At 39.6% G+C, this 14,479-nt stretch overlaps 1 protein-coding gene across 4 annotated transcripts in view; it reads left to right on the top strand.

Annotated features, from left to right (window-relative positions):
• PDGFD (platelet derived growth factor D) overlaps positions 1-14,479 on the top strand; it is a 136,970-nt gene that overhangs the window by 107,609 nt on the left and 14,882 nt on the right. For all 4 annotated transcript variants that reach the window (XM_041417033.1, XM_041417031.1, XM_041417032.1 and 1 more), the window contains one exon: positions 4,412-4,613. In XM_041417033.1, coding sequence (XP_041272967.1) covers positions 4,412-4,613 — 202 coding nt within the window. The remainder of the gene's footprint in view (positions 1-4,411; positions 4,614-14,479) is intronic.

Below are 14,479 nucleotides of genomic sequence, written 5' to 3'. Positions count from 1 at the left end.
TGTGGGCATGGGGAAAAAAATGTAATGGAATATTTTGTTTAAAAATATGGTAGGCTGATGTTTGAAAAAGTAAGCCTAGGGCTCCCTCATCAGGTACCTATGTAAATGAGACTAAGCCTATGGTAAACGCCATATTAGCTTTCATCCTTAATGTCATAAAATGCACCAAACAATAACCCTGTATCCTTTTCATTTTGAAAAAAACAAGTTCATCTTTTTGCTTCTATTTTTTTTGACCTTAAAAATGGTTTTTAATGTGTTGCAGCTAAGGAAGTTCAAATATTACAGGTAGCAAGCTGATGCCCAAGGTCACATGGAAATCTACAGCTAAACCAGAAGCAGAACCTCGCTTTCATTGGTTTTCCCCTGTCATTCCCTATCTAATAAAATATACTTTCTCCAGCACATTGCACCCACAAGTCCTTTTTAATTCTCAGAGAAAATAAGGCAGGGAGATTGAGCAATTTTTCACAAAGGCACCAAGGAAAATGTCTGAGGACATCCAAGTTCTTCAGCAGAGAAAGATTCAGGGATTTTGTTATGGTCTTGAGAGGTAGAAGGACAAACTCAGACCTGTGAGTCAGTATTGGACAAGATGGCATACAATTCTGCTGATGCTCAGATAGCGTGACAGGTCTGAGATTCTTCTCTCAAACCCACAAGTAACCCAAAGACTCATTTTATGATATAGACACATTACAACTCTCAGAATAAGAGTTTTAGAGTGAGCAAATTCCTTCTTCCATGTCTGAGGTGGTATTACAGAGTTGTATTTTGGTTTGGTTTTTTGTTTGGGTTTTTTCTCAGAAAGTTAGAAAAAAAACTTCTATCCTTAACCCATCATGGCAAACCCAGGGAAAAAAAAAAAAGGAAACAAAATTGAACTCCTTATAAGGTCAACCTTATTATACACCTTTTATTATATGTATTATATGTATTATATTATTAAACACCTTTTATTATATGTAATATATCATTATTTTATGACCACACTTTGCCATTATTTTATGAGGCACACTGAATTGCCTGTCGGGCTCACAGTAGAGATAGGAAAGTGAAAAGAATAAATGAACAGAAATTAAGGGCTAGAGCACATACCAAAAAAAAAGATACCTTTGTGTTCTAGTAAATTAAAAATGTACTCAGTGCTTTTCAGAAGTGCAAAGGCGATACATAATGTGGAAGATCTTCGTTCCTCATTGCTTCTTATGTTTCCTCTTGCCCCCTCTTTGGATGTGATCTCAGAAGTCAGATTATGACAAGCACAAACTCTCCCAAAGCCAGCGCCTCATTCTTGGCAGGACAAAAGAGAGGCAGTTGGGTTGGCAGCTTTGAAGTTGCTTTTGGGCCTGTCACATGATGTTGCTGCCAGGAGGCTATCTCAGCTGTTGAAATAATTCCTCTTGATTTGGCTGTCACTGAGAAAAAGTTAAGCTTTCTTCTGTGTTTGAACAAGGCTGCACAAATGTCTTGAGTAGGAGCTTTTATTTGAAAAGAAAATGGGGAATCCCAGCTGCCTGTATGAGTTTGAAATGCCCGGCATATTCGGAGTTTGTCCTTCACTTCTGTAATGAAACTTGCAGTTGAACATGTGGGAAAAAACCTCCTGTACTGAGTAGACCACACACTGGTGGCCTGATTTTTATGCTTTTGTTTCTTTAGCATCCTTGGAGCATCTCTCACACTTTTTAAAGGCAGTCAGGGGCTGATCTTTCCCTACTGGACTGCCATGACCTCCAGCAAGCTCTCCTCAGTAAGAAAGCAGCATTTAGGAGCCTTTTCCTTTTGTAACCCAAGCCCCTGTGTTAGCACACTGCATGATGTTGGCTGCAGCACAGTCTCTCCTTCTTTAGATACCAATACTGTGTTGTTCACTTTGCTGGTGTGAGCTTTTCCACTGCTGGGACTTCCACCTCTCCGACATTCTCTATTCCCAGCTATGTTGAAGTCAGGAGAGAGGCTTCAAGGTTTGCCTTCCTTTTTAAAGGGTCGTGAATTTTTACAGACCTCTGCACTGTGTCTTGGCACTGCACTAGAAAGGCACTGCAATCACAAGTGGGCCCACTGAAACTTCTTGGGCTGTTGGTGATGAGCTGTAAGTGAAGTATGCTTTCTTGACTGCACTATTGTTATGTTTGCTGTTTCTTCTCTTCCTGATTTTTAATGATTTGCACTGTCCATATTTTCAGCATACATATGCAGGAAAATGTAGAGTTGTTAGTTCTGTGATACAGCCTACCATTGAAGACAAGTGTTTAATTTTAAAAGATAGATATTGATATACACTTTAAAACCATTATAGGAGGAATTGAAAGACACAATCCTGCAAACAAGTGAGTAAATATTTACTCAAATGAGTTGACCCTCCCATTATGACCCAACTGAGTGAAGTTAATCACAAAGATTAATAGTTTAACGTATGCATTTACTTGGGAGATGAGGCAAAACAAATGTTTTGGGAAGCCATTAATTTTAACTGGCAAATTTCTGCTGCATTACTTCACAGCTGAGTTTTCATGAAACAATTTAGATTTCTAGGGGTTTCTCCCCAACGTTTCAACTTACAAGACCAAACAATTTGTGTGCTATAATATGCCTGGTTTTGGAAAAAATTTATTGTGGTCCTTTGGAAAGTAAGAGGTCTGTATTAATAGTTTTTCTTGTACATATTTTACATACTATTTGGCCTTGTGCTTGGATAAGGGAAAAAGTGATATCAGTATAGTGAATATTGTGATTCTAAATTAAGAATTTTAACAATGTTTCAAGTCCTGTCCAGTAAAACTGAAAATGCCGCAATCAATCTGTCAAAGTCAAATTGTGCCAGAAGTTCAGTAGGAACACTCAGAGAATGGTACTTGGTCCTTACTGGTGGAAAATAAATATTCCATTTGGTGTTATGATATAATTGAGAGGATACTACTGTGTTAGTCATCCAAATATTCATTGTTGCTTTGCTGAGATCATAGAATTATAGAATGTCTAGGCTTGGAAGGTTCCTTAGAGATCACCTAGTTTCAATCCCCTTGCAGCGAGCAGGGATGCCTTTCACTGGACCAGGCTGTTCACATCCCTCTCCATCCTGACTGTGAACACTGTCAGGGGCGGGGCATCCACAGACTCTTTCCAGAAACCTGTTCCAGTGTCTCACCACCCTCACAGTAAAGAATTTCTTTCTCAAATCTAATCCAGACCTGCCCTCTTTCACTTTAAAGCTGTTTCACCTTGTCTTGTCACTACCTGCTCTTGTAAAAAGTTTTTATGTTTTTCTTGTAGGCACCCTTCAGGCCACAGTTAGGGTCACCCTGATGTCTTTTTTTTTTCTAGGCTGAACAATTCCAATTCTCCTAGTCTTTTCTCTATCCCGCTGTTCATGTTGGTGTCCTTCCTCTGCACTCGCTCCAACCGGTCCATGTCCTCCCTGTGCAGGTGGGGTCTCAGCAGAGCAGAGGGGCAGAATCCCCTCCCTGGCCCTGCTGCCCACACTGCTTTGGACGCAGCCTGTTTTTATGTTTTTCTTGTAGGCACCCTTCAGGCCACAGTTAGGGTCACCCTGATGTCTTTTTTTTTTCTAGGCTGAACAATTCCAATTCTCCTAGTCTTTTCTCTATCCCGCTGTTCATGTTGGTGTCCTTCCTCTGCACTCGCTCCAACCGGTCCATGTCCTCCCTGTGCAGGTGGGGTCTCAGCAGAGCAGAGGGGCAGAATCCCCTCCCTGGCCCTGCTGCACACACTGCTTTGGACGCAGCCCAGGACACCATTGGCTTTCCTGGCTGCAAGCACATTGCCAGGCCATGTCCAGACTCTCACCCACCAACATCTCCAAGATCCAAATATCGTGTTTTTTCTGTTTGTTTAGTAAGTTGTATTTTTAGTAAAATGTCATTTCAATGTCAATTCGTCATTGTTTTGTGATACATTTAATTTTGGGTAATAAAGGGCCATTTTTCCAAGTCTCTAACCATGCTAAAGTTCTTGTCCAAATCGACCAGAGAAAGATAGTCTAGTGGACTTCTCTGCTGTGGTTTCAGATCTGCCTCATGTGAAATAAGCAACAGAACTGGCATCTCCATTTCTGTGGCCATGGCCATCAAAAGATGGTTTCATTGCATCTTTGTATATATGCAAACCATCATTCCTTTTAAGGTCTGCATGTGAATACTGACAGTCCACCAATGGCAGTACTTTTGCTCCCTGCATATCCTCTGGGATTTACTTGGGAATTTCTTGGTATGTCTTCTTACAAAAAGAAAACACAGGTACAAGAAAGTCCTGGCCCAAAGACTTGAAAAGATGGCCCGAAGTAACTGTTTCACTCAATAATGAAACAAGCTTGTCAATAACTGTTTTCAGTTGTTTAAAGTGGTGCTGTAATTCATTCCAAGTGCACTGAGATGTATGTCACTCTTAGGGGGTATCCTATCCCTCTCCATCAGTGACTGACCCTACGCTCACGGCGGAAGCTCTGGATCAGACCATTGCCGCCTTTGACACGGTGGAGGATCTGCTCAAGCACTTCAACCCAGACTCCTGGCAAGAAGACCTTGAGAATCTGTACACAGACAGTGGGCACCATTATCGAGGCAGGAGCTACCATGACAGGAAGTCCAAAGGTAGGAAGAGACTTTGGGACATACTTACGCATACTTTGGGAAAAGGACAGGATATTCCTTCACTCCTCATAGGAAAGTCCATCAGTCAGGTATTACATTCTGGCACTCATGTTCCTGTTGGAGTCACATGGCAAGGTACCACCTATTAAAACCAGGGATGTGTCATTCAATCCTTAATCAGTTTCCAGGTAGGATCTCACTTGAGAAATCAGGCTGAAAACTGCCCTTTTTTATGGTAAATTCACAAATAAAAACACAGGTCCACATGTAAAGACAGATTATCCTCTTAATCATTGCTTTGTATCTGAAGCATGGGGCTGCTGATTACCTGTGTTATCATCCTTCTTTAAATACCCTGCTTAGGGACTGTTCTCTGTTGAGTGAGGAATAATCACTTTTATCACATTGTGCTTAGGGAAGCATCTGGTGCAGGCACCTGTATGTGCAGCTGGTTTTTTTAGGATGTGAGCATTTCACTGTTTTTCATTATGTTGGCAGGGAACATTATTATGGTTTAACATCTTTGTCTGTAATTGAGCAAAGCACACATTTCTGGGTTATGTTTCTTGTTTCCTTCTGTTAGTTCAAATCATCCTCCAAATGGTAAAGCAAAGGGGTGTTTAGCTGGCAGTACAAAGCCATAATGATAAAGAAACACTATTGAGAAGTCACAGTTGTGCTCTGGGGTAACCATGCACTCAAGGGCCTGACAAAATTTCCCTTCATGTGCAGTATAGATGTAGCAGGTCTGTTAGGATTCTTCAGGATGATAGTCACTGTAGTTTTCACAGCTGATCTGGAGTTAAGAATTTTATATTTCTCATGTTGTCATCTATTTTCAAGTTGTGTAATCACATGCATTCTTATTTGTAACTTTAAAATTATAATTCCCAAATCACAATTCCAATTCTATGCAATCTACCATTTATTTACATCCCCATAGATTCCATCCCCCCATACCTTAAGCATGTTCTAAGGAGGGAGAGGAAATTGTAGTTCCGTGTTTGTAACTTACTTCTTGTTAAATTATGAGGCTTTGCTCTTAAAAGGAATATATAGACTGTATCCATATTAGGGAAAACTATGTCAAGCAGTGTTCCCAAACCCTGAAATACAATCACCATATTGCTAAATTGTCAGCCTGGTCATTGCTGGGCATGAACCAGAATCTGGCAGAGGCCACCTGCCATTCATGTGCCCACCTTGACTTGGAGAATGGTAGTAACATGGGCTGTCCTGTGGTTGTTGTCCTTGGAGAAGGAGAATAACCTCAGGCACATACAGTGTATTAGTAGACACAGTACTGGTGTAAAATTTCCAGGATAGGTTGGTTTTCTTTGTTTCTGGGCTCAGCACTTCAAAGGAATCTGTGATAAAGTTCTGAGCACCCATTCAGCAAAAAGCAAACCCCTTTACTTTGCTCCCTTTTGGCACGTCAAAAATTTCAGGCAAACACCATAGCCATTGTTGGGGAGAAACTACACCTATGTGTCACTGCATGACTTTCAAGAGTGTTTTGATCTCTCTGTGGGTGTGTGGAACATGATCTGTGTGTCCCTTATTCATCCAGGCTGGATTTGTCTCCAGTAGATATGTCAAAAAAAGAAATAAAGGGTCTGTTCTGTTTTTAACAGGAGCTGATTAGAATCCTGTATCTTATACTGGTTCTATTCTCCAGATATCATTTCATTCTCAGATCCTGTTTGGCTCAGTATCCCATATATTTAAATAACCACATAAATATAAAATAGCATTTGATGCTTTATTGATGCTAATTATGCAGGCTGCAGGAATCAAACTGATCTGATAGTGCTCAGAAAATTCAGATGCATAACATTTTTCCAGTTACAGTTTTAATATTTGATTTATTTTAATAGGCTTTTTGTTGGTGGTGGTTTGGTTGCAGGAAAAAGAAAAAAAGTTTTATAACAGTTTTCCTTTTGTTTTCAAACTAAAGGCCAAATTCCCTGACTGTTAGCAGTTCTCTGGGCTAAAGTACCTCACCACAGTGAAATCTTTTAAAAATTTCAGTTAAGAATTTTTATTTAGTCATAAATTTCTGACAAGATTAAAGGCATGTTCTTGGAGGATCTGAGGAGTAAGGAATAGTTTTAACAAATCCTTAAATTAGAAATGCTTGGTGGCTTTTAAACACAGACAGTGGATCTCTGAGGAATGTTTATAGGCACTGGGGTAACCTTGCAGCAGAGAGAGCAGTAGATTATATCATAATTTATTTCAGATACCTATCTGTTTCTGCTTACAGCTTGGGTTTTATTTTTTTATTCTAAGTTAGAACAGCCCTGAGGCAGGTAAGAACAATTTGATGTAATCTCTGCCTATCTTTCACAGCATTTTCAGATCACACCATGTAAATGGTATAAATTAATCACTAATAATTTCACTCCTATTCCAACCTTCTACCCATACCAAACTCTGGCACAAAATTGAGCTAAAAGAGGCAGTGTTGCTGAATACTAATTCTGATAACAGGAATGGGTGATAAATGATACTTAAATTATATGTTTTCTTAATTTGCCACTTCATAATTTACAGCTATCAAGGTCAAGCAAATAAGAACTCAGTATTTTATCATAACTGAAACTCACAGAATCAGGGAATAGATGAAGTGGGAAGACTCCTCAAGAACTGAAATGCCCTTCCTCAAGGCAGGGCCATCAATAGAAGGTTGCTCATGACCATGTCAAGTGTTTAATATCTCCTAGCATAGAGGCTGCTCAGTCTCTCTGGAACCACTCTCTGAACAAAAACAAAAAAACAAACGAAAACTCAATATCTAGTTGTCAGCATTTACATAGGTTTTCATATGTTAAAATTTGAGTCCAGAACCTTTTGTTCTTTAAAAGTAGTCTCCGGCTCTATTCTTGCTTCCTGCCATCATTGCTGCATTGATGCAAACTGTATGAGGCTCAGCAGGGCCAAGTTCTGCATCCTGCCCTTGGGTCACAGCAGCCCCAGGCAGTGCTACAGGCTGGGGACAGGAGCTGGAAAGCTGCCCAGTGAAAAAGGTGTGCTGATCAGGAGCAGCTGAACATAAGCCAGTGTGTGCCCAGGTGGCCAAGAAGGCCGATGTCATCCTGGCCTGGATCAGCCCTGGTGTGGCAGCAGGAGCAGGGCAGTGACCGTCCCCCTGTACTCAGCACTGCTGAGGCCACAGCTCCAATGCTGTGCTCAGCTCTGGGCCCCTCACTGCAGGAAAGACATTGAGGGGCTGGAGCGTGTCCAGGGAAGGGCAACGGAGCTGGGGAAGGGTCTGGAGCACAAGTCTTATGAGGAACAGCTGAGGGAGCTGGGGGTGTTCAGCCTGGAGAAAAGGAGGCCCAGGGGGCCCTCATCACTCTCTGCAGCTGCCTGACAGGAGGGTGTAGCTGAATTGGGATTGGTCTCCTCTCCCAGGCTACAAGTGACAGGACAGGAGGAAATGGGCTGAAGTTGCAAGAGGGGAGGTTTAGATTGGATATTAGGGAAATGAATTTCACAGAAACGGTCGTCAGGCATTGGAATGGATTGCCCAGGGAAAGCGGTGGAATCACCATCCCAAGAAATGTTCAAAAGGTGTGTGGATGTGGCATGTGGGGATATAGTTTAGAGAGGATTATGGCAGTGCTTGATTTATGGTTGTATTTTTGATGTTTGAAGGTCTTTTCCAGGCCAGAGAATTCTATGATTTTTTTTTTTTTTTATTTGTGCACATCAATATGTGCATATACAGATCAGTCTCTTCCTGGATATCTCTTGCAAGTACCTGAAAGTTGAAGAGTGTGTGGATTAAATACATATTTATGGTAACTCCATTCAGTCTGATCTCGCACCTCTACAATACTGATGCAATTCTATTAAGTGCATTTCTTTCTACTGAAATAAAAATTGCATTTCTATTGAAATTTCTATTGCATTTCTTAATATTGAAGTGAGATATTGGTATGACATGTGTCTCACTAATAGCCACATGAAGTTTGAAATTTAATTCTCTATATGTTCAGCAAGATTTGCTGTTAACCAGTCCAGTGAAAACTGACTATAAAATCACAGTGCAATCCAGACTGGCAGAACAGGACGGAAAAGAAAGAAGAAGATACATTCAGATTTTCACAATACTGAAATGAGAGGCCTTGTATAAGCTATAAACAATGGTGCACACCTGTATGAAAATATGATAGTTATTTCAAATAACCTCTGCTGCTGGAAATATAAAGGTTTGCTGCCAATTTCTGTATTTTAGAAACACTAAAAGTAAGAATATTAAGCTTTATGTTCATTCTAGACTCTTAGAAAAAAAAGCAGGTCATACCATATATATTTTAAAATAATTCCTTTTACATTGCTGTAATATATTGATGATCTCAGTGTCAGGTTATTACAAATATTAAGCATCTCCAGAAAGATACCACTGGCTCATGGGCTATTTAATACTGTTCATGGCAAGAACACAGGTGAAGAAGTAAACATCCATGCTTCTCAAGTATGTTGAACTTCTTCACAAACAGGTTTCTGTTCTTCTAGAGAGTCATGAGGAGAGTTCAGACATGTTTCAAGGAAGCATTTTCATCCTAGTTTAAATTTCTGAAAGCATGAATTTATCTGGCTGTTAGTATTAGAAGAGCTTCTAGGAGATACTGTTGCAAGCAGTTCCATCCATCAATTAAACATTATTTAGCTTTTTCCCACATACTTGTTTGCATTTATGTTATGTTTTGTTTGTCTCTGATTTTTTACCTCCCATTGAATAAGGATTTTTAATTTAAAAAAGAAAATGGTTTCTGTACAAATGAAGAAAGAAAGGAAAAAGAACAAGGTCACTGTTTCACATCATAGAATTAAATCCAAATGTCATGGGTGTGTTTACCCAAGGAAAGGTGTTGTCTTTAGAAAGGAATAGAGTGTTTTGTTTTGTTTTCCCATAAATAAACCTTGGAAGCAGGAGCACGTGTAGATAGATGCATTCTGGTAATTAGAAAGGCTACCCCTTCCTCTAAGCTCATTTTCATTTTTAGAAATAATACACAAGAAGCCTTTGGCTATGAGAGGAAATTAATCAGGTGGGACATTCTTGCAATAGCATCTGTCTCCAGTGACAGCTTTACAAGTTAAATAAATAAACACTTGCTGGCATAGCCACACTGCTCTCTGGAAGGAGAATAGTGAGCTCAGACCATGGGTCTTCACAGAATGTTTCTGCTGTTCATTGCCAAATCAGTTCCCAAGATCAGGCAAGTTTCACCATGTCCTTAACAATAGTTTTTAATTGTCATTACTTAAAATGGTCTAGCAACAAGTTAAAATTTTAATGTTATTTCTCGGAGGCTTGCAAGCAGTGGCCAATAAATTACTGCAAATGTCTATGCAGTCTTCTTTGAAAGATTCTGGGATGGCTGCCAGCAAGTTTCAGTGCACCAGACAGGGAGTGCAGGCATCACAAATGCTGAATGCTCCTTCTCATGGCAAATTTGAATATTCCAAGTACACGGAATATCTTCTTAAATTGCTGATAATTTAAAGTATTCCCTGTACTTCTAAACCAGAATATTTCTCCCACCCTTCTTCAGTTAGGAGCCAAGTTGTCTGTTGCATGCAAACTGCACACATTCCTTCATTTCACAATCTAATTCAGATCTGCATTCCTACCTTCCCTCTCTGTGACAAATGAGATTTTCCCTCGCATGTTCCACGATGTATTTGTTGGTCACTGCAGTGAAAGATTTTCTTATTAAACCCTTTTTTAAAGTGCTAGTGAAACTTATAGCATGTTATTTATCACTGGAATAAGCTGCTCTTTTTCACTGATTTCAATGAAGCGGTGTCCAATAGTTTTGCCTGCTTTTGCTACTTGACCTGTACCACAGCTGGTAATTGGTTTGCCAGTCCATAATAGGCCTATATATTTTGCCCTTTGTTCCATGAAAACAGCTATAATCCTACTGAAATCTTGATCTCTCATTCCTCTAAAATAATGGCTGCTGTATTGAGGAGGTTTGTCTTGGTGCTGTGATTCTGCAGTAAATGCAAATGCCAAGATCTTCTTAGCTCCCATGAGAAGGATTTAGATAGCTCCCAAGTTTTCAGGTATATTTAACAAATTTTTTATTGTGATATCATTAAGCATGCACAGTGGAACAGTCAAAACCATCAGCCATATGTGTTGAAGTCTAAAAGCCACAGTGTTTGGTCAAAATTTGTATGGAGAAGAATTATTTCATCAGTGTCAGAGCATTTAGATGATTTAACGAGTGGAAGATGAGACTGGGAAATTGTATTTCATTTGTTATTGCCGTATAATTGTGAGGATATCATTATTTTTGTAATCCAAATGTTCTTTGTTACATTGTTGAGATCATAGAAACACTGAATGGTTTGGATTGGAAGGGACCTTAGAGATCATCCAGTTCCAATGCCCTTGCTGAGGACAGAGACTTCTTTCACCTGACCAGGTTGCTCAAAACCCATCCAACCTAGAACACTTACAGGGATGGGGCATCCACAGCCTCTCTGGATAACCTTTTCCAGTGTCTCACCAGCATCACATTAAAGAATTTCTTCCTAATATCTAATCTAAACCTACCTTTTTTCAGTATGAAATAATGCCCCCTTGTCCTATCACTACTTGCGCTTGTAAAAAGTCCCTCTCCAGCTTATTTGTGAATTTTCCAACTCAAGTTCAGCCACACCATAGCTTCAGTCACATACAGCACTGCTCTGAATGTCTTTGATGGCTTTTACAGTGCCTCTAGTTTACCTGCAGATCTTTAGCAGTATTGACCCCAGCATTACCCTGTGGGGAGCACAAATATTAACCAGCTGCCAGTTGTACTTGGAATTGCTGACCATTTTCATCAAGTCTCTCAAATATTCCACTTATCTACTGAATTTGTAGTCCACCTATTCCATTGCATCTCAGATATCTGGCTGCAAGGGTGCTATGGATCACTTTCAAAAATCAGCAGATGCCTCTGCTGCTTTCACCTCATCCAGCAAGACAGATGTCTTGTCGTAGCCAGCTCTGAGGTTGGTCTTGTTAAATCTGTTCTGGGTGTTCCCAGTCACCCCCTTGTCTGTCATGTGTCTGGGCACTGCTTCCAGGAAGGATTTGCCCCTTAATTTTATAATAGGCTGACCAAATCCTCCTTGCCTTGCTTGTAGATGGCTTTGACATGCAGTATAGGAATGCCATGGCAAGGTGGCTACTTCTCTTATACCTTAGCTCTGCTCTGTGACTGATGCACAAAAAAAATGATGTTAAAACCATGTGTGAATTTGAAGCAAAGTGTTAAAAGAAACCCTAACAGACCACCTGTCTTTTTAAAATTAATCAGTGATCAGCAGCAGAGGTTTTCTCCTCAGTCTTTAAGGCCTCCCTTTTTCAGAATAAAACATGGCATTAGCTGCCATCTCTGATTTCAGTGCCTACCTCTGATTAAGATCATAGAATCATAGAATATTTTGGTGAATGCTTCAAGGTAAACACATGCCGTAAAGCTATGTGAAATGAAGATGGTTTTAATCAGAGGATTTAAGGGAAGGAGGGGGTAAACATTGGGCCCCAAGTATCCAGTTTAGTGCTTCAGTACATCTCTTTTATGTTTGCCTTACTTTTAAGCTGTCTCTGATGCAGACATTCTGCAATAATACTTAGGAATTATTTTCATCCAGTCTAAAGAACCTTTTCGTTCTAGTTTTAAATTAAGGACTCCAGTGGTTTCAGTCCTTGATAAGTAAAGCAGCTGGATTTCACACCAATCACACCAAGGCTCGGTTACATTTTAGTCACAGCAGTGAAGTGATGCATGAAACTGACTGTACTGTAAAATCACATTCCTATATGGATGAGGAAATGGACTAGCTCCAGACAGTAAAACAATCCAAAGACAGGAAAAAATGCATATTGAAGCTTGCAGCAGAGAGAGTTCTTTAGAATAAAATGTGCTGTTTTGTTGGGGAGCAATAAACTGTGGTCTAGAGTTTAGAATTTAATTAGGCATTGGGAACTGCTCTTGTGTGTCAGTGTGGTGCTACCAGAGTACGAGATGCATTGTTCACTGAGTATTCCGCATGCCCACCTTTTTCCCACCAAGCGCTGCAGTTCTGTTGAACAGAGTGAAAAAGAATGTAGGTGTTCACTTCCAAATGAATTTTAATGGAGGATGACTTCTGTGTCTCTTAAATTGTTTATTTAGGCTTTTCTTCTCTGCTTGAGAATAATTTTTGTTTTCAACATCACTAAAATAAGACCTTTCTGCTTATCTGAGTATGTCATAGATATTCCCCTGGACTGCTGCAGTGTCAGTGTAGATGATCCAGGTTTTCCCCTCAAGCAATCTCATTAGTGGTGAAGGCAGCAAATTTTCAGGCCTCTTCTTCCTTTAGTAGATTTTTCCTACACATCAGTTGGCTGAAGTGAATAGTAGCCAGCTACTGCTTTGCTTTACCACTTAGCAAAGCTGATGGCAAAGGTCCTGGTGAGAATGTTTAGAGGTGTGGGAAACACTTTCTTGTGAAAAGAATTAGCCTGAAAGCCTGCAGTGAGAAGAGGTGGCTTTGAAGGATGACAGTGGAGAAGAAAATATCATCTGTTAAAACAAAGAAATCAATATACCCTGGACTTGCCAGTCCTGGCAAGTATTTTTCTCTCAGTGCATGAGTATACCACCAGTCCCATTGATTTTGTGCTTATAGAAGGAGGATGATCTATACCTCTTCTGGAGAGATGCTAGCTCTCTGGAGAGAACCACTGAGATTTCATGGGGGAATGTATCATAATTGCTATAAAATAGCAATCTATCTGCTAAATTCCCATTGACTGAGATAGCACTTTGTCAGGAAAGTGAATCTGCTACGATTTTCTATAATAGCACTTCTGATATTTATGTACCCTTGTCTCTTTGCTATCAGCCTTGTGATTATCTCCAGGTTAGAATGTAAAGGTGCATGATGTTTACAAATCAACAGCTTTTTCTACTATTAACTTAGTGATGTTGACAAGGCCTGAATCACAGAAAGCATGAAGTGTCTTTGTTGTAAGTTTTCACGTATTTGTATTAAAGCACAAGCATAAGTGTTCTCAGAACCAGAGGTTATGTTATCTTTTGAACATGCCCTGAAAATCTGATGTGTTCACAAACTCTAGACTGTTACCTCAGTTCTCATTTGGGCCATCCCTGTTTTCTTGTTGATGCTTCTGTTAGCAAATACTGTTTGGAATCGAACTCAACACAAGTTCACATGCCACCCACTCCTGAATGAATTACTGAGCTTTGAACACTTAGTTGGTGGACAGAATCCTAAAGGAAAGAGGACAGAAAAGGAAGGAAAAAGAAATTTATTTCTGTAGAAATAGAACTCATTAAATTTGTTACTTTGGTCTGTTTCACAGTTGTGGAAAATATATTTATAAAAGCGGGTTTTGGTTTTGTTTTAGCTTTACAAGCTAAAGCTAGAAACAGCATTTAAACTGACATTTGATAGTCTATAAGTTCATTTTATGGCTGGCTTTACCACTTGTTTATATGACAGATCTCACATACTAGGCATTTAAACATAAACCAACTACTGGCATTCAATGGGCCTATTAATTTTCATTGTATTTATTTGTATGCCTATTATAGTGACATTTACCAGATTAAATTAATGCTGCTTAGATTGGTTTCTCTCCCATCTAAGAATGAATTATCTAAATTCTGTTCATAAACAGTATAGACAAGCAACTTGAGGAAGAATGCTCTTCTAAATGCTCTTGCCATGGAAGAGATGAATCACTCCCCAAAAATGTTTCCCTAGTGACCACAGGAAGGGCCTTGTTTTTGCCCATAATAAATAAAAAAAAAAAAAAAAAAAAAATAAAATTTACCACA

The sequence above is a fragment of the Onychostruthus taczanowskii genome, unplaced genomic scaffold, assembly GCF_017590055.1.
Source record: "Onychostruthus taczanowskii isolate IOZ18803 unplaced genomic scaffold, ASM1759005v1 scaffold54, whole genome shotgun sequence".
NCBI classification, from domain to species: domain Eukaryota; kingdom Metazoa; phylum Chordata; class Aves; order Passeriformes; family Passeridae; genus Onychostruthus; species Onychostruthus taczanowskii.
This window is presented reverse-complemented; position numbering and strand designations above follow the sequence as displayed.